The 27,139-nt window shown below is 44.1% G+C and overlaps 2 protein-coding genes across 14 annotated transcripts in view; one reads left to right on the top strand and one right to left on the bottom strand.

The window, feature by feature from the left end:
- The window catches only part of SLC31A2 (solute carrier family 31 member 2), a 766,698-nt gene that overhangs the window by 257,960 nt on the left and 481,599 nt on the right, over positions 1-27,139 (bottom strand). The gene's annotated exons all lie outside the window — the stretch shown is intronic.
- The window catches only part of CACNA1B (calcium voltage-gated channel subunit alpha1 B), a 331,532-nt gene that overhangs the window by 103,312 nt on the left and 201,081 nt on the right, over positions 1-27,139 (top strand). For all 13 annotated transcript variants that reach the window (XM_081896241.1, XM_081896248.1, XM_081896247.1 and 10 more), the window contains exons 4-6: positions 4,131-4,222; positions 8,108-8,260; positions 11,336-11,523. In XM_081896241.1, the coding sequence (XP_081752367.1) occupies positions 4,131-4,222; positions 8,108-8,260; positions 11,336-11,523 (433 nt within the window). The remainder of the gene's footprint in view (positions 1-4,130; positions 4,223-8,107; positions 8,261-11,335; positions 11,524-27,139) is intronic.

The raw sequence follows: 27,139 nt of genomic DNA, 5'->3' as shown, positions 1-27,139 counted from the left end.
CCAGAGATCAACTTCCAGTCAGTGTAGGCAATATTGATTTCAATATACCAGTGGTAGGACTTGGTATAAGGCAGCTCCCTATGTTTGTCGATCCATTCCACACTTTTTAAAAAAGCACCAAAATTGCATTTAAGTTGTGTTCTCTTTACCATAAAGTATGGCTAGATTGTCCTCTCATTGTTGTTTCTATCAGTTTCTCATTTTTCCAATCAGTGGCTGGGCACTTTCTTTGCATACAGGAGATCCTGGCTTCCATCTCCAACATCCCCAGAAAGAACTGCCCCAGTCTGAAACTCTGGAGTGTTTCTACCAGTCAGTGTGGACAGTAGAGAGCTCCTGTTTCCAATGAGCTAATGCACACATGATCTGAGCATGAAGAACAGAGTATCTCTCATGGATTGTGAACTTTGAAGGGAATATTTACTGAGACATTCCACAGGTGACTTAGGAGGCACTGGTATGAACACTGGCCAATATTATTCAGGGCTGACTTCATCATTTTCTGGTGTACTGAGTAGCTCCCCACTTCAAGCTGCAAGGAAGCCAATATTCTGCTCCAGGTGATGGTTCTAATGGAGTGTTCTGGTCAAGACAGGGTGTAGCTTTCAGGATGGACAGCTCCATGTTGAGACACTTTAGAACGGTGCTTCAGCAACAGATAACCCCAGGATGAGCAACAGAGCATTAAATAAGGCTCCCCAGGGGGAGAGGGGGCATTGCCTGATTCAGCAGCCATAGGCTTCCACCATATGGGGGAAAACAGTTGTTCCATTGGAGCTTCTCATCTGAAGTCCTCAGAAGATGGCAATGAGACCTCTTCAGACTAGAGAGGTGTTGACAGAATGGCCCCCTCCTGGATTAGGGCTGCTAAGGCAATGCGGACCATAATGACCATATTTTCTCATGCTGTCTGATACTTCCACCAAGTCCACAGCCTTGTAGTCTGAAGATGGAAAGTTGGACTCTGTGGCTGTGACATCTGGCTGCAAACATGTTTCCAGGAACATAAGAATCTGCCTTAAACTGAGTCAGACCCATTGGCTCCTCTTGCTCAGCATTGTCTGCATTGTCCATATTGATTGGCAGCTGTTTTCCAGGGTTTCAGAAAGTATACCCTCCCAGCCCTACCTGAAGACACCAGGGACCTTCTGCATGCAAGGCACATGCTCTACCATTAGCTATGGTCCCTCAAACATAGTAAGATGCTTCATACTGTATCAAACCATTGGTCTATCCAGCTCAATATTGCTCACATTTAATAGCAACAGTTTCACGGGTTTTCAGACAAGTCTTTCTCCTGGCCCCTGAGACTTTCTGCATGCCAAGCAGATGCTCTCCTACTGAACTATGGCCGTTCCCCATTTGGCTCTTGCGTCTCTGTAGTTGTGTCTGTTAAATCTAAACTTTGAGAGCTGATCAGCCTCCTTCACTGGCTCCTAAGTTTGGGTCCCTGGCAGAGAACAGCACAACTTCATCTCAAAAGCCACCAGAGACCAATTCTGTCATTGGTGAGAATATCTGATGATTAACTTTTCCAGTGAAGTGTTTGCTTCTGCCAGGCAACCGATGTTTTATAAATGAGCAATTAAAAGCAGGGAGGAAAGTGAGCAAGTGAGCTGGCGTGAGAATCTCAGAATGAGATGTCTGTCAGAGTGTGATCGTTACTGGTTCAAATGACTTTCAGTGGCTTGGGCTCGTGTTTTGGCAGCTCACGCTTTCCTATTCATTCTCTCCAGGTTCCTCCCTACCCCGGCTAAATATAATTGCTTCCATTTATGGTGTACATTTGATCCCAGTGGAAAACTAAACACTGAGCATCTCAGCTGGGGATGGGTGTCACGCTCCAAGGGGCTTGGCTGCTCACACCTACCTCTTCTATTCAAGTTCAAAAGTAGGGGTTAGGAACTTCAGGCCTGTGGGCCAAATGTGGCCCTCAGAATTTCCCCCAGACACACTGATTCCCAGCTTTACCAGCCCTGCTTCACATCATCCATGTGTGTTTTTGCCTGGCGGGATGTGTCCTTGAACTCTGATAAAGTTTCTTTCTTGCTTGGATGGTGGGTAGAGTGGGGTGTGTATGTGCGTAGAAATCTTATAGTGCAAAGATAACATTTACATCTATTGACCTGCCCATTTTTATTCTGGCCCTGCACACAATTGGCCCCTCCTTTTTTCCTAGGAGCATCGCTGGAAGACTTCATGGGTGCCACTGTGTCCTTGGGCATTGGGTTGGTGACCCTGGTCTATATTTACCAGGCATTTTCCCTATTTTCTGGCACCTACCTGCTGGGTACATCACGGTTTCCCCTCTCACCACTTTCTGCCTTTTTTGTTAAAAAGTTCTGGAATTTTCATTCTGTGGAGTTCAACTCTCCTCTTTTGGCCTCTACAAGTCAGATATTTGAGAAACACACACACACTGAAACATGCATGAACATGGGGAGGAATATTGGCGTCTTATTATACTGCTGCTGAAATACTTGCGCTGGTTTCTAGTTAGCTACTGATGTTGGTGAGCAAGGTGTTGATGCTGGTGAGCAAAGCCCTATATAGCTTGGGACCAGGACACCTAAGGTAAGGTTACCAGATTTTTTTCAATGAACCTGGGGACACTTTTCAACTTCAATGGATTTTGTATGGGGACTGATTTGTAAATCTGGGGACTGTCCCTGGGAAACAGGGACATCTGGTAACCTTAACCTAAGAGATTGCTCACCACTTACATACCCAACCAATCACTGTGTTCTTCTGGAGAGCAGATATCATCCTATCAGTAGGTCCATTCTGCATAATGCTGGAATCAGGCCTTTAGTGGTGGGCAACCAGTTTTCCTACCCCTGAAGTAGCGTTTTCAGTAATGCAGAACAATTATTAGTTGAGGACTGAGTAGCAGTCTTTGGCCTCACCAAAGTGATACCAGGCTGCCTCTGAAATGACGGATGAGCAAAGGTTCCAAAACTGGGGCCTGGCTTAAGGTGTTTATATATATATATATAAGGAATATTGCATTAGTTTTCCTGATTACAGTATAATGCTAGTGCTTTTGTCCTTTTTTCTAACTCTCCTTTCACACAGTTACAGATAGGTAGCCGTGTTGGTCTGCCATAGTCAAAACAAAAAAAATTCCTTCCAGTAGCACCTTAGTAGCACCTTAGTGGAAGGAATTTTTTTTTGTTTTCTCCTTTCACACTGCAGTGTCTGTTGCATTATGGAATTTTGACTGAAATAGTGGAATGTTGCATTCAATTTCATTCACATGTTTGGGGGGGGCGGGGATTTGTGATGCAACTTTTTGTCTGAAATAGTGGAATGTTGCATTCAATTTCATTCACATGTGGGGAGGGGGATTTGTGATGCAACAACCAATGTCATTGGGAAATGTTGCTATTCCCTCACCCTTCTGTTCCCCCATGATTCCCCCATGAAAACAGCGGGAAAGAACTGTATGCCACCCCACCATCCCAAATTTTCATAGAATCATAGCCTCCCCAACACCTGCTCTCAAGAGTTTGATCGGTCCAGACTTCTCCCAAACCCTTGTTTCCCCACCTACACATGAGCTGAATTAAAATTTGAGCCAGCTCTTTCTGTCGGAAAGTATTTCCTGATGTTTAGTTGGAATCTCCTTTCTTGTAATTGAAGCCATTGGTTTGAGTCCTAACCTCCAGAGCAGGAGAAAACACACATGCTCCGCCTTCCATGTGAAAGTCCTTGAGACATTGGAAGACAGCTATCCCATCTCCTCTCAGTCTCCTCGTTTCCAGGCTAAACATACCCGGCTCCTTCAACCACACCTCATAAAGCTTGGATTCCAGCTTTATTTTGTCACTTTATTCCCATAATCTTTTGGGGTTTATGGAGTTGCCAGTGGATTTTTTTCCTGGAAACAATTCACATGGAAATGAGTGCTGAACTTCCATTATATTCCACTAGAGTTCGGAAGGTGGCTTTTGCATTGTGTGGAAGCAGAAATTAAGCAGTTAGGGAAACATCAGGAAGACAGAATAAACTGCTTTGTGCATGCAGCTTTAGTGAGCCAGTCGGCTCCAGTGGTTTAGGGCTTTTATTCAGAGCCCTGAAAACTCTCATCTTAACACAATTTCTTTCATTCTCTCTCCTTCTCCCATTAGGATTCTGGCTACTGCTGGGGCTCAGTTTGACTTGCGGACGTTGAGAGCTGTCCGAGTACTGAGGCCGCTGAAGCTTGTATCAGGAATCCCAAGTGAGTACAATATGACTTCCATGTCCAACTTTTGCCTCTGGCTCCCCACCAGGGTGTGTCCCACTCAAGGTTGCTCAGAAGGGGGTGCAGCCCTTGAGCCAAAAAAGGGTTTCTCAGCCCTGACTTTTGCCAAGAGCTTGGGAATCTTTAATCCTCCAGATTCTGCTGAACTACAACTCCCATCATCCCAAGCCATCAACTTTGCTTACTGGGGCTTATGTCTGGCCCTCCAGACATTGCTGAACTGCAACTTCCATCAATATGATACCAAATAATTATGGGAGCAGTAGCTTGTTGAGAGTTGTTGGAGACTCCTATCCTCCACACAGAGCTACAATTCCCACAGTAGCTTAACAGTTGATCCCTCTTCACAGAGAACTCTGGGAATTGTAGCTCTGTGAGGGGAATGGGCGTGCGTGTTCCTAATTCTTAGCACCCTTAACAACTTACACCTCCCAGCATGCTTTGGGGGAGCTGTGGTTGTTTAAAGTGGTATCACAGTGCTTTAAATGTATGATGGCTTAAGTCAAGTTGAAAAGAGTTTGCTCAGTGCTAAATTGTTCCTATGGATTTCAAGCCTGTGCCTGGAGTTTTTATAGCCTGAGCGTCTCATCAATGTTTCCTGGCACGCGAATGGGGTCCTTGCAGCCAAGGAGCTCCTATCCGCTGGCTGTGAAGGCAGCTTTGTTTCATTCTGCAATGTCTGCATAAAATTATCTGACTCTGCCGTCTCCTTGGCTTCATCTCTTATCTCCTGTGCTTTAATTTAAAGTGTCTTTTTTGTTTGGTGAAGGGCATGGGAGTTGAGTGACAGCTCCGCAGGTTTGTGTCTCCCCTTTGTGTGTCTAGGGATGGTTCTGTGCAAGTGATAAGCTAGCAAAAGGAATCAATGAAATGGGGAGGAGCAAACATAACTTATTGCAGGGGTCAGGGACCTCAGTCCTGGAACCCAATATGGCCTCCAGACCCGTCTCTCTCTAGCCCTCAGAACTCCCCTGGGCCACACCCTCTTTTCTAAAGCCAGAACCCTCACCACCCTTGCTTTGCTTCCTCCTTTATTTTAATTTTTTGGCTTGACTGAGACGTATCCTTGGGCTCTATTAATGACTCTATCTTGAATGTGTGGAATTTATCTTTGCTCCACCTACTTTTGCCTTTGACTCCACCTACTACTGTCATGTGACAACCCTCCCCCAGAAGGCTGCCTAAAAGGGAATGTGGCCTTTGGGCTGAAAAAGGGACCTCTGACCCCCTCTTAAATGGCTGATAATCATATAATTGTTGATTAGTGGGGAAATGGGGATTGTGGTCTGCAGAACTAGTTTCGTGCTCAGAGGATGGGAAGGGAGCCTCGATTTCTTTTGTCCCTGTGGCAGCTTTATGCTTCACATCAGCTGTATTTGCCTTGAGCCGTTCCCTGGCTCCTGGTCTATTTTGAAGCCTTGCCCTGTTTTTACGGGGTAGGATGTCATTCAGTACTAGAGAAGATGCTTTTCCATTGAGGAGAAGGCTGTTCTACCTTCACTGATGGAGGCAGGATGCCTCTGAATACCAGTTGTTGGAAATCACCAGTAGACAGAGTTCTGTTCTGCTCAGGTTCTTTTTGTGGGCTTCCCAGTGGGGCATCTGCTTGACTACTGTGAGAAGAGGATGCTGGACTAGTTGGGCCTTTCGCCTGGTCCAGCAAGGGCATTTATGCAAAAGGACCTAGGTTAAAACAGACCCCTGCCTGAATCCACAAAAAGCCACTACTTGTCAGTTTAGGTAACACCTGCTCTCAAGGGTGTGATGGATCCAGCCTCCTCCCAAACCCTTGTCTCCCCGCCTATGCATGAGCTGAATTAAAATCTGAGCCAGAGATTCAGTGGGTCCTATTGTAATGTGATGTTCTTTGAATTAAAACCACAGCAACTTAATGATGCTTAAGTCTGAGTCCCTGTATTCTTTCCTAGCTACAAATCAGGGGTGATTATGGAATTTGATTCTGTGAATTCTGAATCAGATGTACCAGATTCTGGACTTGTGTGTGGATTATGGAGCACACACCATTATATAGCACATACACCCCTCAGAATTTGCACTTCTTTCAATTATGTGATACAGTTTTCAGCTGAAAAAAGTATACCAAGGTTGTGTTTAAACTGCATATTTTAGGATAAAATGCATTTTAAAAATTGTCTATTTGTAATAAGATACATCTTTAAATGCTAAAGGAGTGCAACAGATCTATATGATATCTGAGGCATTTGGTTGAAACAAGACACCTCAGGTGTTTCATTTTTTTTGGTTTTTTACTTGCCCAACTCAGATTGGAATGTTAACAAAGCCTCCTCTGAGTTGGTGTCACAATCCCTATGAAGCCCCTTGTTGCTCTGTCGACTTGTTCACCAAGTAAAATTTCTGTAGACATTTTTGTTGTTGCTGCAGTTAAAAGCAAAACCAAGTTCCTGTAGTGGAAATGCTCTGGTGTAGCTCAAGTGGGGAGTTAAGGGGTGGGGGTAGTTTGTTTTGATGGACACATATAGCTTTTAATCAAGAGGGGAATATTTTACCAGGGATCTCCAATCATAGCACTTCAGCAGCAGATGAAAGTAGTTTCACTTGCTGGCTCATAGCTCTTTTCCAAGCTCTGCCACTCCAAAGCAGGAAAGTTTGAAGAGTGGTGGTCTGTTTGGGCTCCATGTCAGCCTTTCCAATTGCTTTCCATTGACAGCAACCCCTTGTGCTCCAATATCTACATTACCGTAATCGTTATGGGTTACACCAGATGTTATCCCTGCTGAGAGTAGACTTACTGAAATTGATGGACGTAATTAACTGTGGCCCATTCATTTTAACGGGTCTGTTCTTAGTAGAACTTCATATCTTGTTTTCAGCTCCAGTTTGCATTTACTTGTGCAGCCTTTTTCAACTTTGGGCCCAGATGTTGCTGGACTACAGCTCCCACCATTCCTAGCCAGAATGGCTAGTGGTCAGGGATGATGGGAACTGGAGATCAAGATAATCTGGGGACCAAAAGTTGTGGAAGACTGGTTTAGAGCATAGTGTTATCCCCAATCCTTTAGTTTAGGGCTGGTGGGTGATAATTCCATTTCACTTTGTGAAAAAAATATTATGTCTTCCTTCACTCAAACCAGTTTTCAAGACTTCCAGCACAAAAAACTGTGATTGGACATATTTGGCTGCAGTTTGACAGGTTTGCTTCCCGGGGGCAACCTAGCTCACATGTCAGCATTTTTCAGACTGATTGCCCCCAGACACTAGGAGAGGTTAAGTGATTCCTGTTGTCCCCATCCCAAAATTTTACAGGCTGTCTTTGGGAGACAACCACTGCAATTTGCCCTTCTGAGGATTGGTGGGATTCATGCGACCATGGCTGCAAATTCATCAAATTTCCCCCATATTTTTTTTTTTAAATTAAATAATTAAAAATCCACCTGACCCCAGCCCTCAAATCTCTGGATGTGTATGCCTGTAGTTTGGCCTTCTGGAAGGGTTGTTACACCTGAAAATTTCACCTACTTCTGTCAAAATCTTCACAAATCAGCTTATTTTATTCTCATAATAATGAATGGTGGAAATATAGCTTGAATTGGACAGACTACAGAGTGACTTGGATGATCAGGCTGCCCTCTGAAGTGACAGATATGAACCGGATCTTGTGGCTAGTCCACAGTGCTATTAATTACATATTTAAAACACATTTTCATGTTGTCATTATTTTAAAAAATGTAGATTAATGTGGAAAGAGTGTGGATGAAATTTAAGAGCGGAAATATTTAAAAATGTCACTGCCTGTAAATAGATCAACTCCCCTAGTTCCAATCTCTCTTCTCCTTCTGAATATCCTCAAATAGCTAACATTGCTTTCTGCTTCTTGTTCAGGTTTGCAGGTTGTTCTCAAGTCCATCATGAAGGCAATGGTACCTCTCCTGCAGATCGGGCTCCTACTCTTCTTTGCCATTGTGATGTTTGCTATCATTGGGCTGGAGTTCTACATGGGGAAGTTTCACAAAACCTGCTTCAACAATGAAACAGGTGAGATTAATTAATACCCACTAGGGGTGTGGTGGAGATGGGACTCAGAAGGCTATTTCTAAAATAAAAAAGGCAATGGCTTTTGGGGAACGGATTGGAGCAGGAAGCAGAATTAAAACAAGTCTGTTAACCAGTCATTTTGTGGGTAAAGGAGCTTCAGTACCATGGATAGCTCTGTGCCCCTTGCCTTGCCTATCAGCAGCAGAATCTTAGTTTATTTTGCAGAGTTTCACATCCATCTTTGTGTTGTGTTGTTATCAAGCTGTTCATGTTTCTCTGCATCATGGGCCAGTTCTCCACTCCATAACACATACTGGCAATATGCACATATTGAACACTTCATTTTTCAAATCTAATGAAATGTTTTTATTTTTCATTACAGGGCTGAGTTTTCCAACAGCCACCCACAATTGTTTTATTCTCATCTTTATTTATGTTGTTTGGTCCCCCCCCCCTTACCCAGTATGATTTTATGTCTTAAAAAGATGTATTCTTCAACTTGCTAGGTTTCTTTACCTTCTATATAATTGTCTTCATTAAACATTACTTTAGTCTAAGCTCGATTCATCTTCAGTCCTACATTTTTTAATTCTTCCAGCATTTCTTGCAGTTTTTGTTGACTCTTAGCTATTATAACTGTATCATCTGCATATCATAGATTATTTTGATATCTTTTGTCAACATTGATTCCTTTTTCTGACCATTCCAGCTTTTTGAGGCTTAGGTGATAAGCTATCTCTTTTTCTTACGCTTCTTTTCACAGGTATTGGGTTGGTCTTTATATTGAAATTATATGTTGCTGTCGCTTTCTTTGCTATTTCTTTGCAGTTTTGTCTGCTATCAACTCTGCAGTTACATCATGCATGTTGTATAATCCAGGTTTCAATAATATTGATGGCCTTTTCATAACCAGTGAATGCAATGTATACGTATGGGGATGCATATGGGAACATTTTTCTATCAATATTTTCATAGCAGATGATCTGCTGTAGAATATCATTTTCTAAACACCACAATAGATTTTGCAAAAACAAGAGAAACCATGCAAATTTGCATAATGCACACAGGCTGCAGACCAGCTTTAACCTTCGCAAGACTTGAGTTAAATGGTTGTAGCCTCCCCACACCCTGCTTTGTATAACTCTGATTAGTGATGCAGTTAGGTAAATTCAGACTCTGGGCTTGCTCCCTTCTCCTCCAAAATATATTCTGTTACTTAATTAAAAATGTGGTGAGCCAGCTTTGCTGCATTTGGGGGCCCTCCTGTTTATTCTTCAGAGTGGGGCATACAAATACAGGAACATAGGGAATTGCTTTAAACTCAGACCATTGATGCATATAGTTGAGTTCTCCATACACTTACTGGCAGTGGTTCTGCAGGATTCAGGCAAGAGTCTCACTGTGTCTTACAAGGAGATGCTGGGGATTCTATCTTGGACCTTCTGTGTGCAAAGCAGATGTTCTACCATTGAGGCATGGCTCTTCCTCTAAAACATAGGAACCTTGAAAGCTGCCTTTTAATGAGTCAAACTGAGCTCAGTCTAACTCAGTATTGTCCACACTGGTCAGCAGGGACTCTCCAGGGTTTCATGCAGGTGCCTTTCTTAGCTCTAACTGTGCTTCATTCATTCCTTAAACCTCCCTGCACTGCCTCTGTTCTGACAATCTATTGGGACTGTTGGGCACTGCCCCACCAACCTCAGTCTGCCCACCTGCCTGCCTTCTTACTTACAACTGAATGTCAGCTTCCCCCTCCTCCTTAGTGTCAGTGTTGTCCTCTTATTTAGTTACTTATATAAAATATTTGTGTACCACTGTACCATAAAGATATAGCACAGTGATTTATAACAATATAAAACCATACAGTAAAATCACAAAAAGTTAAAAGAAAAATAATTAAAAATGAACATCAATAGACCCCCCCAGGGGGGGGGAATGTACTCTTAATTGTCTGCAGAGGCCTGGAGGAATGGAAAAGTTTTCAGCAGGTGTTTAAAAGGCTCCTACTGAATCTCTATTGGTAGGAGGTTCCACAGGACTGAGCCAATGACACTAAAGGCTTGCTCTCTCCTTGTTGTCAAATGAGCCTTGCCATCTCTGGGAGCAGCTAGAGATGCTCCTGCAGATGACAGAAGGCTTCAGGCGATCTCTGAAGTATCCCACACCCAAGATGCTCAGGGGGTTGTAAATCAACACAAGAACCTGGAACTTGGCTTGGTAGAAGATGCAGCTGCTCTAACAATGGTGTCACATGTTCTTGACCAGCAATCTGACTGCAGCATTCTGCACCAGCTGGAGCTTCCGAGCCAGATCCAAGGGCAGCCCCACATACAGTAATCTAGCCTCAAGGTTTTCAGTGCATGGACTGCAGTGGGCAGGCTATTCCTGTCCAGGAATGGACATAGAACTCAGCAGGAATACTTAGGTGGCTCTGCCTGTCCTTAGCTCGGGTGCCACCTATTGTTGGCCTCCACGCCTTCTGCCCTGCTAGCTGCTACCTTCTCCCTACCAATGAGAAGCACAGTAATGATATTCTTTAAAAGGCCACTGGTCCACTGGAGTTTCCTGAAGCTGTAGTCCCTTGTGCAACTGGGGAGGCATATGAACCCAACCCGCTCTCATTTGCTCAAGGCAACGGGAGCTGTCCTTGTGGAGAAGCAGTATTCCAAGCAGGTGAATAATTCACTCCTGCTTGGTGTTGGACCAGAAAAGTGTGGCCTCCTGGTTTTGTAGGGATCCCTACAATGAAAGAGGTGCATCTGTTTTACACATAGAAGGTTCCAGGTTCAATTCCCAGTGTCTTCCAGAACCATGGACAGCTGCTGCCAGTCAGTGTAGGCAATACAAAGCTAGTGGTATAACAGTATTCTGAAGGGCAATATCCTGGCAGAATGGTAAAGTTTTCAGCAGGCGTTTAAAAGTTGACATAGAAGGCACCCCACATTGGGTAGATCTTGTTCTCCCATCACCACCCCATTGTCCAAAGTTTGCTCCTTGGACTTGATGTGCTCTCCAACTCTGCTCTAGATTACTTCTGTTCACCCACCACCCTTCTTTCCCCTTCCTTCTTCAAAGGGGAGAGGCTGGGAGATTTCCCCTGTGGAGAGGAGAGGCCTGCAAGGCAATGTGAAGAAGGAGAAATTTGCAAGCAATACTGGGAGGGCCCCAACTTTGGAATCACCAACTTCGACAACATCCTCTTTGCTGTGCTCACTGTCTTCCAGTGTATCACGATGGAGGGTTGGACTGACATTCTCTACAATGTAAGTATCACCAGCCATGTTGGTAAAGCTTGTTGTTGCTATTGTAGGGATTCCATCACTCTGTTGCACTGCAGAACAGTCTTCCCTGGCCTGGTGACCAACCCAGGCTTTGGGTTGTATCAAATGTAGACCCATTGATGCATGTGACTGACCTAGATGGATACAACCCTAGTAGACACAATTAACTTAAATCCATTGATTTGACTCTGAATAAAACTTAGTTACATTCAGTGCTTTATTTCTTCATTGAGAATGGTTTATAGACCAGTTAATCATAAAACATTCTAATATCCACAAAACTGTTTACCATTTAACCTCCCTCCCTCCCTCCCTCCCTCCCTCCCTCCCAGTATACCTAAGATAATTATCAAGACAATGCAGATGATATAAGGAGAGTTTTACTGGATCAGGCCAGTGAAGCAACTTTGTTTTCTGCTGCTCGAGAGCGTAGGGTCTGAACCAATGGATTCAAACAACAAGAAAGCAGAGGCCAACTAAACATTAGGAAGAACTTTCTGACAACAAGAGCTGTTTGGCAGTGGAATGGATTTTTTTTTGGAAGGTGGTGGATTCTCCTTCATTGGAGATTTTAAACAGAGGCTGGGTAACCATCTTTCAAGGACTCTTTAGCTATGATTGCAGAGGGTTGAAGTAGATGACCATTGGTGTCCCTTCTAACTCTACAATTATATGAAACTATGAATTTAGAAACCAGGGTTCAAATCTTCACTCAGCCAGGAAGGTTGGTGGGTTACCTTGTGGCAGTCACTATCTCTCAGCCTGAAAAAATTGAAGCTGAAGAAAGCTTTCTAGCAAGACTTTAGAGACGTGATTTATGCTGCAGGCAGGGAGATTGAAGCATTGATGAGGCAAAAGGGCTTTCAGAAGAAACCTTGGAGTGGAGAGCTCCATTCTTGAAATGGTGATGTGATGAGCGGTATTTTGTGTGTGTGTGTTGGGGGGAGAGGAATAAACATTCCTGCAATAACTTCTGTGCTTGCAGCCAGAGCGTGACATAGGTTTTTAGAGAGATGCATTCTGGAATGGGTCTTGAAGGGTCCAGTCCACTTACTGCAGTACACGATCACCCCCCATCCACTCTCTTGCAGCAGCATCAACATACAAAAAGGCAAATAAGAACATAGGAAGAGCCCTGCTGGATCAGGCCAAGGGCCCATCTAGCCCAGTATCCTGCTCTCATAGTGGCCAACCAGATGTCTGTAGGAAACTGACCAAACAGGATTTGAGCACAAGAACCTTCTCCCCTCCTGTGTGTGGCTCGTTGTTGTTGTTTTGGCAGCTGTTTTTCAGAAGCCTTCTGCCTCTGTGGAAGCAGAGCATAGCCATGATGGCTAGTAGGCACTGATAGCTATATCCACCATGAATTTGTATAATCCTCTTTTAAAGCCACTCCTGTGGTAGTGAGTTCCATAGTTTAACTTTGTGCCTTGTGAAGAATATTCCAACATTCAGCTTCATTAGATGTTCACAAGTTCTAATGTTATGAGCGAGGGAGAAAGAAAAACCTTTTCTCTATCCACTTTCTCCATGACAGGTATGTTAATTCCACTGGGTCTATTGCGGATAGAACTTTTTAAAATACAACCCTGGAGCTTTAACTTTCTGACATTCTAGGGGATGGAAGAGAATCTCGACTTGGTTCTTACTTTATTGCAAAACTACCTAATTCTCATTTTCTGAAACTATATGTGCACCAGAACACAGCTATCCTTTGACGTTTGCACTTTGGGGTGCAGTTTTCCAACCACAACATGTGTGCAAAAATGCAAAGTGGATACCCTGTCCCAGAGTTATGGCCTTTGCAGTGGCTGGTGCAAAATAGCAAGACTTGGTGTGCAGCATTGGACAATCTTTCCTTTCCTCTCTGAACTTATTTAGCATTGTGCTCCCAAAAAAACTACCATAAAGGGCTATTGGAAATCAGTCCATAATATGCTTTGGCACCTTAGTTGTTGTTGTGTTTTTTTAAAAAATGCAGTTACATTTGTCAGTGACACCAACATATTGTCAACAAGCTAGAAGGGGGTCTTTTTAAAAATCACAGACTCACAAAGATATTGGCTATAAGCATCCTGCTGCTATTTGTTTTGTCCCTAAGTGTATGGTTTAGAAGAAATGGCCAATTTAGTAGTTATTCTGGAAATGAAGTTGCTGGAAGTTGTTTTGTATGCCAAGAAATAATTTTGGGGCATATGACAGATCTGGCTGTTCCCAAGATGTGCAAATGCTGTCAAATTGTGAGTGAATTTCTTCAGCTCTACCTTCTGTTTCTTGGCAAGCTTTTGTTGGGTTAAGTAGCAGCACTTAATTGTGGATTAGCTTTTTAAAAAGAAGTTTCTTTGAATTGATTTGCTCCAAAGGCCACTGTCGTGACGCAAGTGTTGAGCTCAGGTGAGTTAACATCTGGTACAAAGCAAGGCTCATGCTGGATGCAGGGCAGGGCAGGGCAGGGCAGGACCAGGCATAAGCTGGGCATTAGGCAGTGGCTTAGGAGAACAGTTCTCTGCTGTTGTTACAGCAACCACCATGCTGAGACCGAGCCCTATAAAGTAGCAGCAGCTGGAAATGTAAGAAGGCATCACTTTTCTTTTCACCCTGTCTTCATCACATGCAGCACTGCTTCTGTTATGCTGCAGTTCTTCTTATTTCAGATACATATTTATTAAATCTCAGGCCCAACTGTACAACTTTCATAATTTATGTAACTAATTATGCAAGTTGTGTTGTCACTGTGCTATTCCACCCCGTTTTGTTCAGTGCGAAGGAAACAGTGTGTATGGGAAGATAAATGTGGTTAATCATGTGTCATTTGTGGACTGATCATACTCGCTGGATTGATTTCTGTTTTGCACACAGGACGAATAACACTTTCTTCTTTTTTGGCCAAAACCTCCTCCCCTTCACTTCATTTTTAGGCAGGTCATGCTTCGTCCTTGTAAATGCCCTTAAAGGACTCCTGTTCATTACTGAACTAAGGCAGATTGATAGAATCATAGAACTGTAGAGATGGAATGGACCCCAATGGTCATCTAGTCCAACCCCCTGCATTGCAGGAGTTTCAGCTAAAGAATCCCTGACAGTTGGCCATCCAACCTCTGTTTAAAAACCTCCAGTGAAGGAGAGTCCACCACCTTTACAGGGAGCCTCTTCCACTGTTTAGCAGCTTTTATCATCACAAATGAATTGTTGATGTTGAGTAGGTAAGAACTACCGATACCTATGGAGACTCGGCCAAGGATACAGGGTGTAAACAATGAGATGCTTTCTATTTGGTTGGTTTGTTGTTGGGAATTGTTGTTGTTGGGAAATCTGCTAACCCCTCTCCCACTCCACCCACCAAACATCTGGTTCTATACTTTCAATAAGTAACACTGTTTAGAATTGCACAACATGGAAAGCATGGAAAAACTAAATGAAGTTGCTACTCATTGGACACACTGATATTTTTGGACAGGTTCTCCACTGTTCTAAAGTTTCAGCATAAAACAAAACCATCACCACCCTTTCCCCCCTCATACCATTAATTAGTCTCTGTCAGTGATGAGTAATCAAGAACAAATCACATATCTCTACTAATAAGCAGATATTCTCATCTAAATATGTGGTTGAATACAACTAGATTTTGCATTTTCCAAGAACTCTATTAATGGTCACTAAATTTGTGAGATAATGTTTTCTTTGCAGTCCAAATTTTGGAGCTTATCCACCATGAGAGTGCCCAAAACTTTTTTTAAACCCACCAATAAATTTCCAAACCCATGTCAAAGTGCTGATTTTAACTTCTGAAGCCCTAAATCATTTGGGACCAGGTTAAATGATGGATAACTTTCTCCTATCTATATGAGGCCAGGTATGAACAGAGCCCTGCTGGATCATGGCAAAAAGCTCATCTTGTCCAGCACTTCATCTAGTCTAGTTCTCACAGTGGCCAACCAGATGCCCCAATGGAAAATCCACATGTATGGGGAGGAACTGAATACAAGAGCACACCCCTCACTTGTAATTCCTAGCAACTACCTCTGACAGTGGAGGTAAAACATAACCACCATAGAATTTAGATTTCAAAAGAACAGCATGTATTAAAAACGTAAGAAAAGCCCTGCTAGATCATACCAGAGACCAGTGTGAGTAGGATTTGCCACTTCCTAGGCTTCCCAATTCAATAAACTGGGATGGGAGGCTTAGGAAATTACACAACCCATGTATGCTGACAGATGGACATGCTCAGGAGCATCTATAATTTAAGAAGAACCCTGCTAGATCAAGTCAAAGACCCACCTAGTCCAACATCCTGTTCTCACAGAGGCCAACCTATGGGAAGCAAGTAAGTAGGACTTGATCTTGAGATGCCCTTCTCTAGGTTCCTGCACCTAATGTAGAGTTACTAAGGAGACAGCCTTAGTAGTGGTGCCCAGTTTCTGGAAAGCCACTTCCGCCCTTCAGAGGAGGTGGAGTTGTGGGCTTCATGGCCCCACCACATGCACGGAGGCTGGAACCCAGACCCTGTGCGATTGGGGGGGGGGGGTTCCCGGCCGTGTCACCTCCTGGCCAGGCAATCGGCTGGCTCTGGGGGTGTGGCCTGCCTATTTAAAGCAGGACGTGGCTGGGGATCTCCCTCTTTGCCACTTACCAGCTGTTCCTGCTTTTCCCACCCTCCGGTCCTATAAGGTTTTCGTTCTTTGACCTTGCTATGGACCTTGGTTGGTCGCCGTTAAGGGGCCTGGTAGGAATTTTTCCACTTGGCAAATTGGCACTAGCCACTTGGTTTTTGCCTACCTCATAGCAAATCGTCACAACTTTCTTGGTATTGGCGATTAGGCATTGGTATTTCTCTGTAGATGGAAGAAGGGAGGTTACGCCATCACCTGCCCCACACATTGAAGGGTAGTCTGATAAAGGATTCTGGGGGGCGTGGCCCTGTCCAAAGCCTGGGGAGGTGAGGGCCAAAGGCACACCTCCTAGTGGTGACTCTGGGGGCGTTCCTAGTTGATGTGCATCAGCAGCACTCCCCCTCCTGGTGGTTAACCCTTCCTGGACTTCTAGCAGATGGGCTGAAGTCGGATATAGTTGGTTAGGACCAATGCCTAAGCCAATACCGCTCATCACCTGTAACCAATAAAAGTTGTGGCCTTATTTAGCCCATTAACCTTAATAATTGTGTCATGTGTCATTATTTCCACTGGGGGTGGGGTGGGAACTTGCCACGCAATGCTCTGCCTAGGGAGGTTCACCTGGTGTCCATGCCATAGTCTTTTAGGTGCTTTGAGAAGACCTTCTTGTTCTCCCAGACCTTTTTACCACAATCCATCTAGTGTTGCAGCATGTTTGTATAAAATTCCCTTTTGCTGGGTTGTAGGATGGTTTTGGGGACGCGGATGGTGCTGTGGGTAAAACCTCAGTGGCTAGGACCTGCCGATCGTATGGTCAGCGGCTTGAATCCCCGCGGCGGGGTGAGCTCCCGCCGTTCGGTCCCAGCTCCTGCCCACCTAGCAGTTCGAAAGCAACCCCAAGTGCAAGTAGATAAATAGGAAACACTCCAGCGGGAAGGTAAATGGCGTTTCTGTGCACTGCGCTGGCTCGGAAGTGTCTTCAGACAGCGCTGACTCCCGGCCTCTTAAGCAAGATGAGCACGCAACCCCAGAGTCGGTCACGACTGGCCCGTACGGGCAGGGGTACCTTTACCTTTACCTTTTAGGATGGTTTTAAATGGTTTAAATTAGGATAATAGGAAGTGGTGTTAAACTGCGTCAGACCCATCTAGCTCAGCATTGACTACACTGGCTGGCAGCAGCTCTCCAAGATTTCAGATGGAGATACTTCCCAGTCCTACCTGGAAATGCCAGGGGTTGAAACTGGGACCTTCTGCAAGAAAAGCAAGTGCACTCCTACTGAGCTATGGTCTCAGTTTAAGGCAGCTTCCTAAGAGCCAGAAAACCCTTGGATCACTTGTGTAGTACAACTCCATAAGTAGGAGCAGACCATGTTCGGAAAGGTCTATAGACATTCAATTTAACTTGCATGTTTACATTGCAGTCTGTCGGATATGCTACTGCATTTCAAATAAACTAAAGTTAAGATTTTGGTCCTCGTGGTCCTGAATAAAAGGCTGGATGAAACAGAAATTGGGTGGTCTTTTTTGCATTTTAGTTAAAGAATAAAATAGGCATAGGGATATAAAAAAAGAATTCCCTGGATGTCTAGATCTAGGTCCCTTTGGCGAGGGAGCCCCAGCAGAGATTTGAAATCACAATACATACAGCAAAGTAAAGCACAGAAATACAGTACAGGCTGTTAGACCTTTAAAATATCCCCTTCTAAATTGCTTCCAAAGATCCCCAGTTTTCTAGACATAGAAAGTGGCTACACATCTGGTAAGCTCAAAATTGTTTACTTACAAACCCTTCAAAGGTCAGATTGATGTTCTTTTCTACACAGCAGCAAGAAAAGATGGGCAGTGTAACTGAGGTTCTAAAATGGTAAATTTGTATAGAAACACAGAGATAGATTGCTTATGCCACATGGTCTAAGCTTGGAGCATATACCTTTCTGGTAGTGTTCCTGTGGGAGTCATTCCATATCAAGTGATCCAAACTTTTTTACCTCAGTCATCTAAATTTCTTAATATTTTCTACACTTTCTACACTTGTTGAGTGATCAAAACTAAGTTTAAATCTAAAATGTTAATTTTTTATCTCATTCCATTTTTGAGGGTGCGAATTATTATTATTTTTTAAAATTGACTTTTAGATCACTTGATATGGAATGACCCATGGTGGGATGTGAGATAACAAAGTAAGCCTTCCTTCCAAGGTGAAGGGGAGTGACCTATCTAAGCCTGGCAAGGCAGGCATGTGATCTCTATGGTCTTAACCCCTTCATTCATTAGAGTTAAGCATGCTGGTTATATGAGGCTGGATATCTCACAACAGAAACACAGGAAGTCACCTAATACTGGGTCAGGCCACTGGTCAATCAGCTCCATGGTTTCTGCATTAACTCAGATTGCCTCTCTGGAGTTGTAGAGATGAGTCTTTGCCTTGAGATGCTGAGGGCCTTCCGCATGTAAAGCAGAGACTTTACCACTGAGCTGTGGACCTCCCCTGCTTTTTATGCCACCCTCCTCCAGCAGCAACTGATGTTTGCTTTGATAGTAATTTATTCTTAATTAACATGTTAGGCGGTTAAAAAAAAGGCAGTGGGAGGAGAGGGAGAAAGATAAAGGAAACAGTTCTTAGCCAGCCTATAATTCCTGGTGGTGAATTAAAGCTTAATAGTGGCAGGGAGGCAGTCTCATGAATACAGCAGCTTAGTAGGTCTGCAGGAGCACCAAGGTGAATGAATTTTGTATCATTCATCCTTGTTAGTGCCTGGGTGTGTTAATGTATTGACACCTCCTAATGGGTGTAGTTTTCACTCTGGAAGGGTTTTCAGATGCCCCTTTTATTGTGCATTCATGATAATTTGTGAACTGTAGTTTTATGTGATCCTGCATTGAGTACTGTTTGCACGTGTAGAATTGTTGCAGTACTCTCCACTATTTTTTGATTAAACCACTAACTTTTGTTGTTTAGTCGTGTCCGACTCTCCGTGACCTCAAGGACCAGAGCATGCCAGGCACTCCTGTCTTCCACTGCCTTCCACAGTTTGGTCAAATTCATTCTGGTAGCTTCGAGAACACTATCCAACCATTTCGTCCTCTGTCGTCCCCTTCTCTTTGTGCCCTCCATCTTTCCCAACATCAGGGTCTTTTCCAGGGAGTCTTCTCTTCTCACGAGGTGGCCAAAGTCTTGGAGCCGCAGCTTCAGGATCTGTCCTTCCAGTGAGCACTCAGGGCTGGTTTCCTTAAGAATGGAGAGGTTTGATCTTCTTGCAGTCCATGGGACTCTCAAGAGTCTCCTCCAGCACCATAATTCAAAAGCATTAATTCTTCGGCAATCAGCCTTCTTTATGGTCCAGCTCTCACTTCCATTAACCTTAGTTGGCTTTAAAAGAGGATTGGGCAAAATCATGGAGGATACGGCTATCGATGGCTAGTAGCTGTGATGGCTGTGTTCTCCTGCCAGTGTTACAAGCAGCATGCCTATCAGTATCAGTTGATGGGACTCCCAAATGAGGAGACATGCTGCTGTACTCAAATGTTGCTTGTGGATTTCTGATGGGCATCTGCATGGCTGTTGTGAGAAGAGGATACTGCACTGGATGGGCCATTTAACACAATCCAGGAGCCAGGCTCTCCTTATGTACTTAAAATGCCAGCTCTGCAATGGAAAAGGGGTTATGCGAGGAGCCAGTGTAATTATTTCCATCTGCCTGGCGGGAGCAAAAGCACTTCATTTGCTGGCTGGGTCATGTTGGGAAATAGAGCCTCTCTCTACAGGAAAAAAATGTAAGAAATGTTAAATAAAACTGGCTAACAATAACAACAACAATTTATTTATTTTTAAATTATACCCCATCCATCTGGCTGAGTTGCCTCAACCACTATGGGCAGCTTCCAACATATATAAAAACATAATAAAACATTAAACACAAAACTTTTCCCACTACAAGGTTGTCTTCAGAAGTCTTCTAAAAGTTGTGTAGTCTTGATCTCCTTAACATCTGATGGGAGGGTATTCTGCAGGGAGAGTGCCAGTGTCAAGAAGACCCTCTGCCTGGTTCCCTGTAGCTTCACTTCTCACAGTGAGGGAACCAGCAGAAGACCCTTGGAGGTGGACCTCAGTGTCTGGGCTGAATGATAGGGGTGGAGACGCTCCTTCAGGTATGCTGTTTAGGGCTTTAAAGGTCAGCACCAACACTTTGTCTATTAGCCACAAAGACTATGCACTACCTCCATGGTCAGAACCAGTAATGCTTCTGAATAGGAGTTGCCAGAAACCACAGGAGTTGAGAGTGCTCTTGTGCTTGGGTCCTTCTTGCAGGATTGGTTTGAGAACACAATGTTGGTCTAGATAGGCCATTGGCCTGATTTAGCAGGCTCTTCATATGTTCTTTTTGTTTGTTCCGGCTGAAGGCAGATTCTGAGGAGTAAAAATGTAGGAATAACTTCTGATGGAAGGACACAAATGGCCTCAACCCATTTTAGAAGAAGTGGTTCCGTCTTAGTGTATTTAGTAAAGAAGCAGGAGGTGTTGAGGAATCCATGTAGGATTAATATGGTGGGAGAACGAGACCCTAAAACCAGCCTATGCATCTTACATCTGGGCATCCAGGTTTCTTCTGTCTCAGCCTTGAGACTCTCCTCAGGCCACACCCCTCACCAGCCTTGTTTTGCAACTCACTGAGTATTTTTGCCTGGAAGGAAGGAAAGAAGGAACTCTAAGCATGCTTTTTTGCTTGTTTGGATTGAAGACAGGTGTGTGTATGTGTGTTTGTGTTTGTGTAAAAACCTTACTGTACAAATATAAAATTAAATTCTACCCACTTATGCTTCTGAACCGTCCCACCCCTAGTCTGCTTCCCCCATAAAAATTGTTAGAAGGGGATGTGGCCCTTGGGTACAAAGGTTTTCCCACCCCTTCTGCATTTTCATTGGGCACTCCCTTTGTTGTTCCTCTTCTCAAGACTCCTTCCTTTTTCTCCCTGCAGCTGGCATGCTGGCAAAACTTAAATCACATTAGCTGGGATGGATTCAGGACAGACAGTGTCAACCTCATGCCCCAATTTAGTATTTATAGTTGTGGGTTGTTTTCTTTTTCTTTAATACCTGATTTAATACTTGTGTTTGTCTGGAAATTTATAGAGCTTGTCTTTGCCCATTAGCCATGTTTACAAGATGATAAATTCTGACAGCACTATTAGCAAATTCATCTCCAGCTACTTGCATGGATGGCAGATGGGACTTCCATCGTGCTGCTTTGGGAGTTTGGAATAACCTCTGCTGTGCTGCAGATGAAGGACTTATCTCTCTTTCTTGTGTGCCCTACATTCCTGATTGAGCAAAACCTTGCTTTATCCATTGGGCTGGTCCAGTTAGAATTCAGGAGCTTGACAGTTTTTGTGTGTGTGTGTGTGTGGGGGGGGGTATTCTAGCTTTCTTCACTAACCCTGATGCTGCTCATATCATGCTTAGCCCAGTTGCTTAACTGTCTTAGAATTGAGGCATCAGTAGTTATGGGGAGAGGGGGACAGACCCAGGATGTGGACAAAGAGGAGTTGAGTCAAAGATTAGAACTGGGAGGTCAAAGCTAGAGAACATGCTAAAAGCCAGGACAGACTGTTATTGGCCTGACAAATTATTGACCTAAACAGAAAGCTTTTACAGCCTTTTCCCATTAAGGAGAACCAACAGTGGAGGCTGATCTGTTAGGACATGTGAAATGCTATCCCACTAACATCAGTCTGCTCTCAGCCAGCACCTGCCTGTCTGCTTCCTTATTTGCAAATCTGTCTAAGGGTCTGGCCCTGGCTGTCAGCCTCTTCCTCCTTAGACTCAGGGTTGCCCCTACAGTACTCAGCAGGGAAGGATGGGGGCAAAACTAGAATTAGCTGGATCTACCTTTCATTGGCTCTTGCTGAGCCTATCTTTGGTTCTGGCACCAGCTACTGTTGGTGTCCCTGCCTTCCACCCTACAAGCTCCAATAGGCACCAACCACCAATGTGAACCATAGAACTGTAGTGTTGGAAGGAACTGCAAGGGCCATCTAGTCCAACCTCCAGCAATGCAGGAATCTTTTGCCCAACATGGGGCTCAAACCCAGAACCCTGAGAGCCTCATGCTCTACTGATTGAACTAAAAACTTGCTTGGTTAGATGGTGCCACTCCAGTCCCCGAGACCACCACTGTCACCCTGCATAGTGGGAGGAAGGCAAGAAAGCGCCTGAGGGGGGAAGCCCCCCCCTCAGTGTACACCTATACCCCAGCTGCCCAGTCAACCAGCAGGGTGCAACATTTGCCCCACCCAGGGTGCCGGTAACCCATACTTCACCTATGTATTTGCATCCTGCCAGTTCCTCCAGGCTTCCTTGTTTGTGAGCCAGAATTCTGATCTTGCTAACAGTCCAGACTGACAATGATCTCCCTCTAATAGTAAAATCCTTCAGGGACTAACACCAGCGGTGGATTTGTTTGTTTTTAGTATTGCTGCCCACAAAATAGAGTTCAGCACAGCTTCAGTGGTTGGCAGTTTAAATTTTCCATTTATTTAAATAAATAAAAACATGGAAGGAACATGCAATTAGTTCAGCCACCTTGCAGGCTGACTGGCAATTGCTCACCTGCCCCAGGGGACCTGTTCTATTCCAGCACCCTTTCTGAATGTGATTTGTTGCAGTCCTCTTTGGTTAAGCCCCTTTTGCTGCTGAGCACGGTTACTGGACACCGGGTGCCTGATGTTCTTGCTTCTTCTGTAGATGTGAAAGGGGGGGGGACCTGCCCTCTCAAGACTCGGCTCTCTCTCTGTAGGCCATGCTTTTCCTTGTACCCCCCTCTTTCCAAAGAACATGGCTAGAAGGAAGCATGAATAGAGAAAATGACAGGCAAAGCATTTGCTTAGATTGGAAATGGTATCAGGGACTGGAGTGGTTCCATCTACCCAAGCAAGCTATTGGTGGCTTGTGCCAATTGGAACTGGTTGGGTGGAAGACAGGGAGAACAACAATAGGTTGCACTAGCACAAAAGACAGGTTCAGCCAAAGCCAATAACAGGTGGAGCCAACTAATTCTAATTTTGTCACCATCCTTCTCCCTATTGAGTTCTCTAAGAGGCAACAGTGAAACTTAGGGGGAGGAGTATCATTGGTATTTAACTCTTGAGAAACTATTTGGAATGTATAAATATGTTTTAAATGTTTGCTGGAAATGACAAGGGGGGGGGAAGAATATGAAGGGACATTTTATCATGCCTGATGGACATGTGTATACAAATTTATCAATAGCAGCAGCAAATGGCTAAAAAATTGGATGCAAATACGTACATTGATACAGCAAATTTTAAAGGTTAATATCCAGTTGCAGTCAGAACTATTTCTTTTAGGGCTTATAGACATACAATTAGAAAAGGATTATGGAAGATTACTCCAATATATGATTACTGTGGCGAGACTGCTCTATGCACAAAGATGGAAAGATACAGCCTTATCCACTATAGAAGAATGGCTGAGAAAATTACTGACCTTAGCTGAGAGGGCTAAGCTCACATATTTAATTAATCGCTAACATTTGTTAAGGATTGGAAATTTCTTGTGGATTTTTTTGCGTGAAAGAGAAAATGAACTTGTAATATCTGGATGTGAAGAAAAAATACTGGCTTAGAATGGTTGAATTCTAAAGAATGAATATCATATGTAGGTGCAGACTGCCAGAAGTCCTTTTATTCTACTCTAGCTTTCTTTATTTTTTTCCTTTCTTATCCTTCTCTCTTGCTGTCCCCTCCTTTAGATTTCTCATTTTCTTCTATTTTCTTCCTTCTGACTTTGCTCTTTTTTAGATTAAGTTATCTGTTTTATATCAGTTTATTATAAAAAGATACTTTGTAATGGGTATGTATTTCTGTATATCTGTGCATAAATATCAACATTTTTTAAAAGAGACTTAGTGGGAGGAGGAAGATGACAGTGAGTACAGCTGCTGGTTGTAAATGAGGCAGGTAAGTGGGTGCTGGCTGAGGGCAGATGCACATTGATGGGACAATGACCCATTTGTCCTCATGCACCAGCCTCCACTAGCCTTCTCCTCTGAGAGCACACCTTGGTGGGTGGGTGTGTTTTGTTTGTTTGCAGAGTGCTACTGGTAGGAATGGCTGGGGCTCACACTGGCCACCTTTGGGCTACTGTATGGTCATCCTTTTCAGTGAGCTGCTGAACCCAGTACTCCCAGACCCTAAACCAAGGGTCACCAACCAGTGTTAGAAACTCAGATATGTAAGCTTGGTTCTAAATGGCTCCTTAAACCAAGCTTACAGTTGCCAAAACAGAATGTCTAGTTGCCATTTTGGGGCAAGGCAGCTCTAAAGTCTTATTTTTCAAAGGATGGACTGACTGGGATTGATTATCAGTTAAACATCCAGCTGGTTCAGATGACAGCCTTGACCTAGGTCAAACTTAGCTCAGTGCAGATTCTGGAAGCTCATGAACAGAGTTCGCAAACAGGGGCATTTGTGAAGGCATCTAGCGGGGGAAGCTCAGAGTTCTGTCTCCCAGTGTGCATAGGACCAGGAGACATGGAGGGTGAGGGAGCTGCTGTAGTGACCTGCAACACCTGTGCCATCTTTTTCTTTCTGTTGGAGAACAAGCAACAGTACACATTGTAGCAAGTGCAAGCTGGTTGTGTTGCTGGAGGAGAAGGTCCAGCAACTTCAGGCCCACCTACCCATGCATTGAGCAACAGGAAAACATGCAGAGTTTCTTGACAGAGCTGAGCAGCAAGACAGATGCAGTGCCCCCAGGAAGGAGGAAGATCACCCGTTGCAAGAGATGAACCCTTGAAGGAATGTGACACAAAGAAGTAGGGCAGCCACAAACCACACTTTGGCATTGGAGTTGCAAAATAACTTCTATGGACACCGATTCTGGGCCAGAAGAGCTAGGGCAGCAGCTGCTGACCTCAGAATACACCAGGGTGACTGTGAAAGGTACAGTGCACAGAATGATTCCTACCACCCCCCAGAGAAGAAAGAAACAGGAGGTGGACTTGGAGGAGTCTTTCTCCATTCTTGATCTAATCCCTTTGGATCCAAGGCTCCTGATTGTAGATGAGTATGCTGATAATCTCCTTCTACTTTCCATGGAGATTATATTGAAGAAAGGGAATTACAGTCTAGAGAGGACAAGGCAAGAGGAAGTATTCAAACCATAAGGTTCCTGCCATTGTAACTTATCCCAACAATATCAATATAAGCTCCAACGGACAAGTAGGAAAGATTCAAGAACAGCAGGTGCAGATGTTAGAAAACCCCAAGCTTCAGATATCTTAAGGGCTGTCACATGGAAGAGGGATCTTCCTTGTTTTCTCCTGCCCTTGAGGATAGGATTCGAGGTAATGGCTTCAAGCTCCAATATAGGAGATTCTGACTAAACTTTCAGAAAAAACTTTCTGATAGTAAGAGCTGTTCAGCAGTGGAACAGATTCTCACAAGAGGTGGTGAACTCTGCTTCCTTGGAGGTTGGGTGGCCATCTGTCATGGATGCCTTAGCTGAGATTCCTGCATTGCAGGGGGTTGGACTAGATGAAGAAGAAGAAGAAGAAGAAGAAGAAGAAGAAGAAGAAGAAGAAGAAGAAGAAGAAGAAGAAGAAGAGGAGGAGGAGGAGTTTGGATTTGATATCCCGCCTTTCACTCCCCTTCAGGAGTCTCAAAGCGGCTAACATTCTCCTTTCCCTTCCTCCCCCACAACAAACACTCTGTGAGGTAAGTGGGGCTGAGAGACTTCAAAGAAGTGTGACTAGCCCAAGGTCACCCAGCAGCTGCATGTGGAGGAGCGGAGACTCGAACCTGGTTCCCCAGATTACAAGACTACCGCTCTTAACCACTACACCACACTGGCTCTCTACACCACAATGACTCTTGGGTCCCTTCCAACTCTAAGATTCTATGAAAAGTCACTTGATCCAGGGACCATCCACATATATATTGGCCTATTCCTACCTCCTTTTCTTAATGGTGACATGGACCATTCATAACAAGGATATTTTTCACAGCTGTGAGCAGGCCAGTGGGGTGGGATAAGAGAAGACAAGTTACCTCAATTAACTATTATGTTGTTCACTGCTCCTGCCCAGGCTGCACAGAAAAAGCATTTGGTTCCTGAAATTCATTCCAGTTGTGCAGAATTCTATAGAATTGTGATAGAATTCTATAGGATGTGATATTAGTGTATGTAAACAGTTCAGATCCAATGACCCCCAAGCATGCTTTTCCAGATGGTGATGTAAGTGGGGAAGACAGTCGGATACACTTGCCCTGGGCTTTGGAGGGTTAAACTGGTCAGGAACCCCTGTCAGGGGCCTGCTGGCCTTATGTTGCCATGTCAAGAATGCCCTGTGCTACTTAATGGACAAAGTGGCCCTGGGTAAAATGTCCATGCCTGTCTGTAGGTACTGCAAGGTTTCAATAGTAAAATCTGGACCAGTGTTACTGTGTACTAGTGTGTAGCATCAGATCAGATTAGGTGGTGCCACTGGAGCATGTCATGAACAAGACTCCTGACCTGGGCCTCAGACCGGGGTGCAAACTCAATGGGGCCAAGGTGTTTTGGACCCCAATATCTGTTGTGAGGGGGCTAAGCCCCCTTAATGTTGAGGTGGTGGAGGAGACCAAGCATGCTTTACCTTAATGTGTGCATTTTTATGTATGTTACTCGGCAGGAGAACTGCATTTCAACAGCGGGAGAGGTATAAATTTTGAAAGATGGCTGTGTCTCAGTTTTTGTGTTGTTTCAGACAGCATACTTTAGTCAGGTTCACCCTTAATTGGATTTCTCCCCTGTAACTAGAAATAGCCCTACAAATGCTCATCGTAACTTACCAGTGAAACTTAAAAATTTTTGAGCAGAGCATTTGTGCTGAGAAAGTCCGTGGCCTACAAAATGCTTCTGATCTTGACTCTAGATAAATCTTTTGCAGCTTTATTGGTAAGGGAAAAAATCAGGGCAGCAAAG

Source organism: Podarcis melisellensis (genome assembly GCF_964234715.1).
Source record: "Podarcis melisellensis genome assembly, chromosome: Z".
NCBI lineage: Eukaryota > Metazoa > Chordata > Lepidosauria > Squamata > Lacertidae > Podarcis > Podarcis melisellensis.
This window is presented reverse-complemented; position numbering and strand designations above follow the sequence as displayed.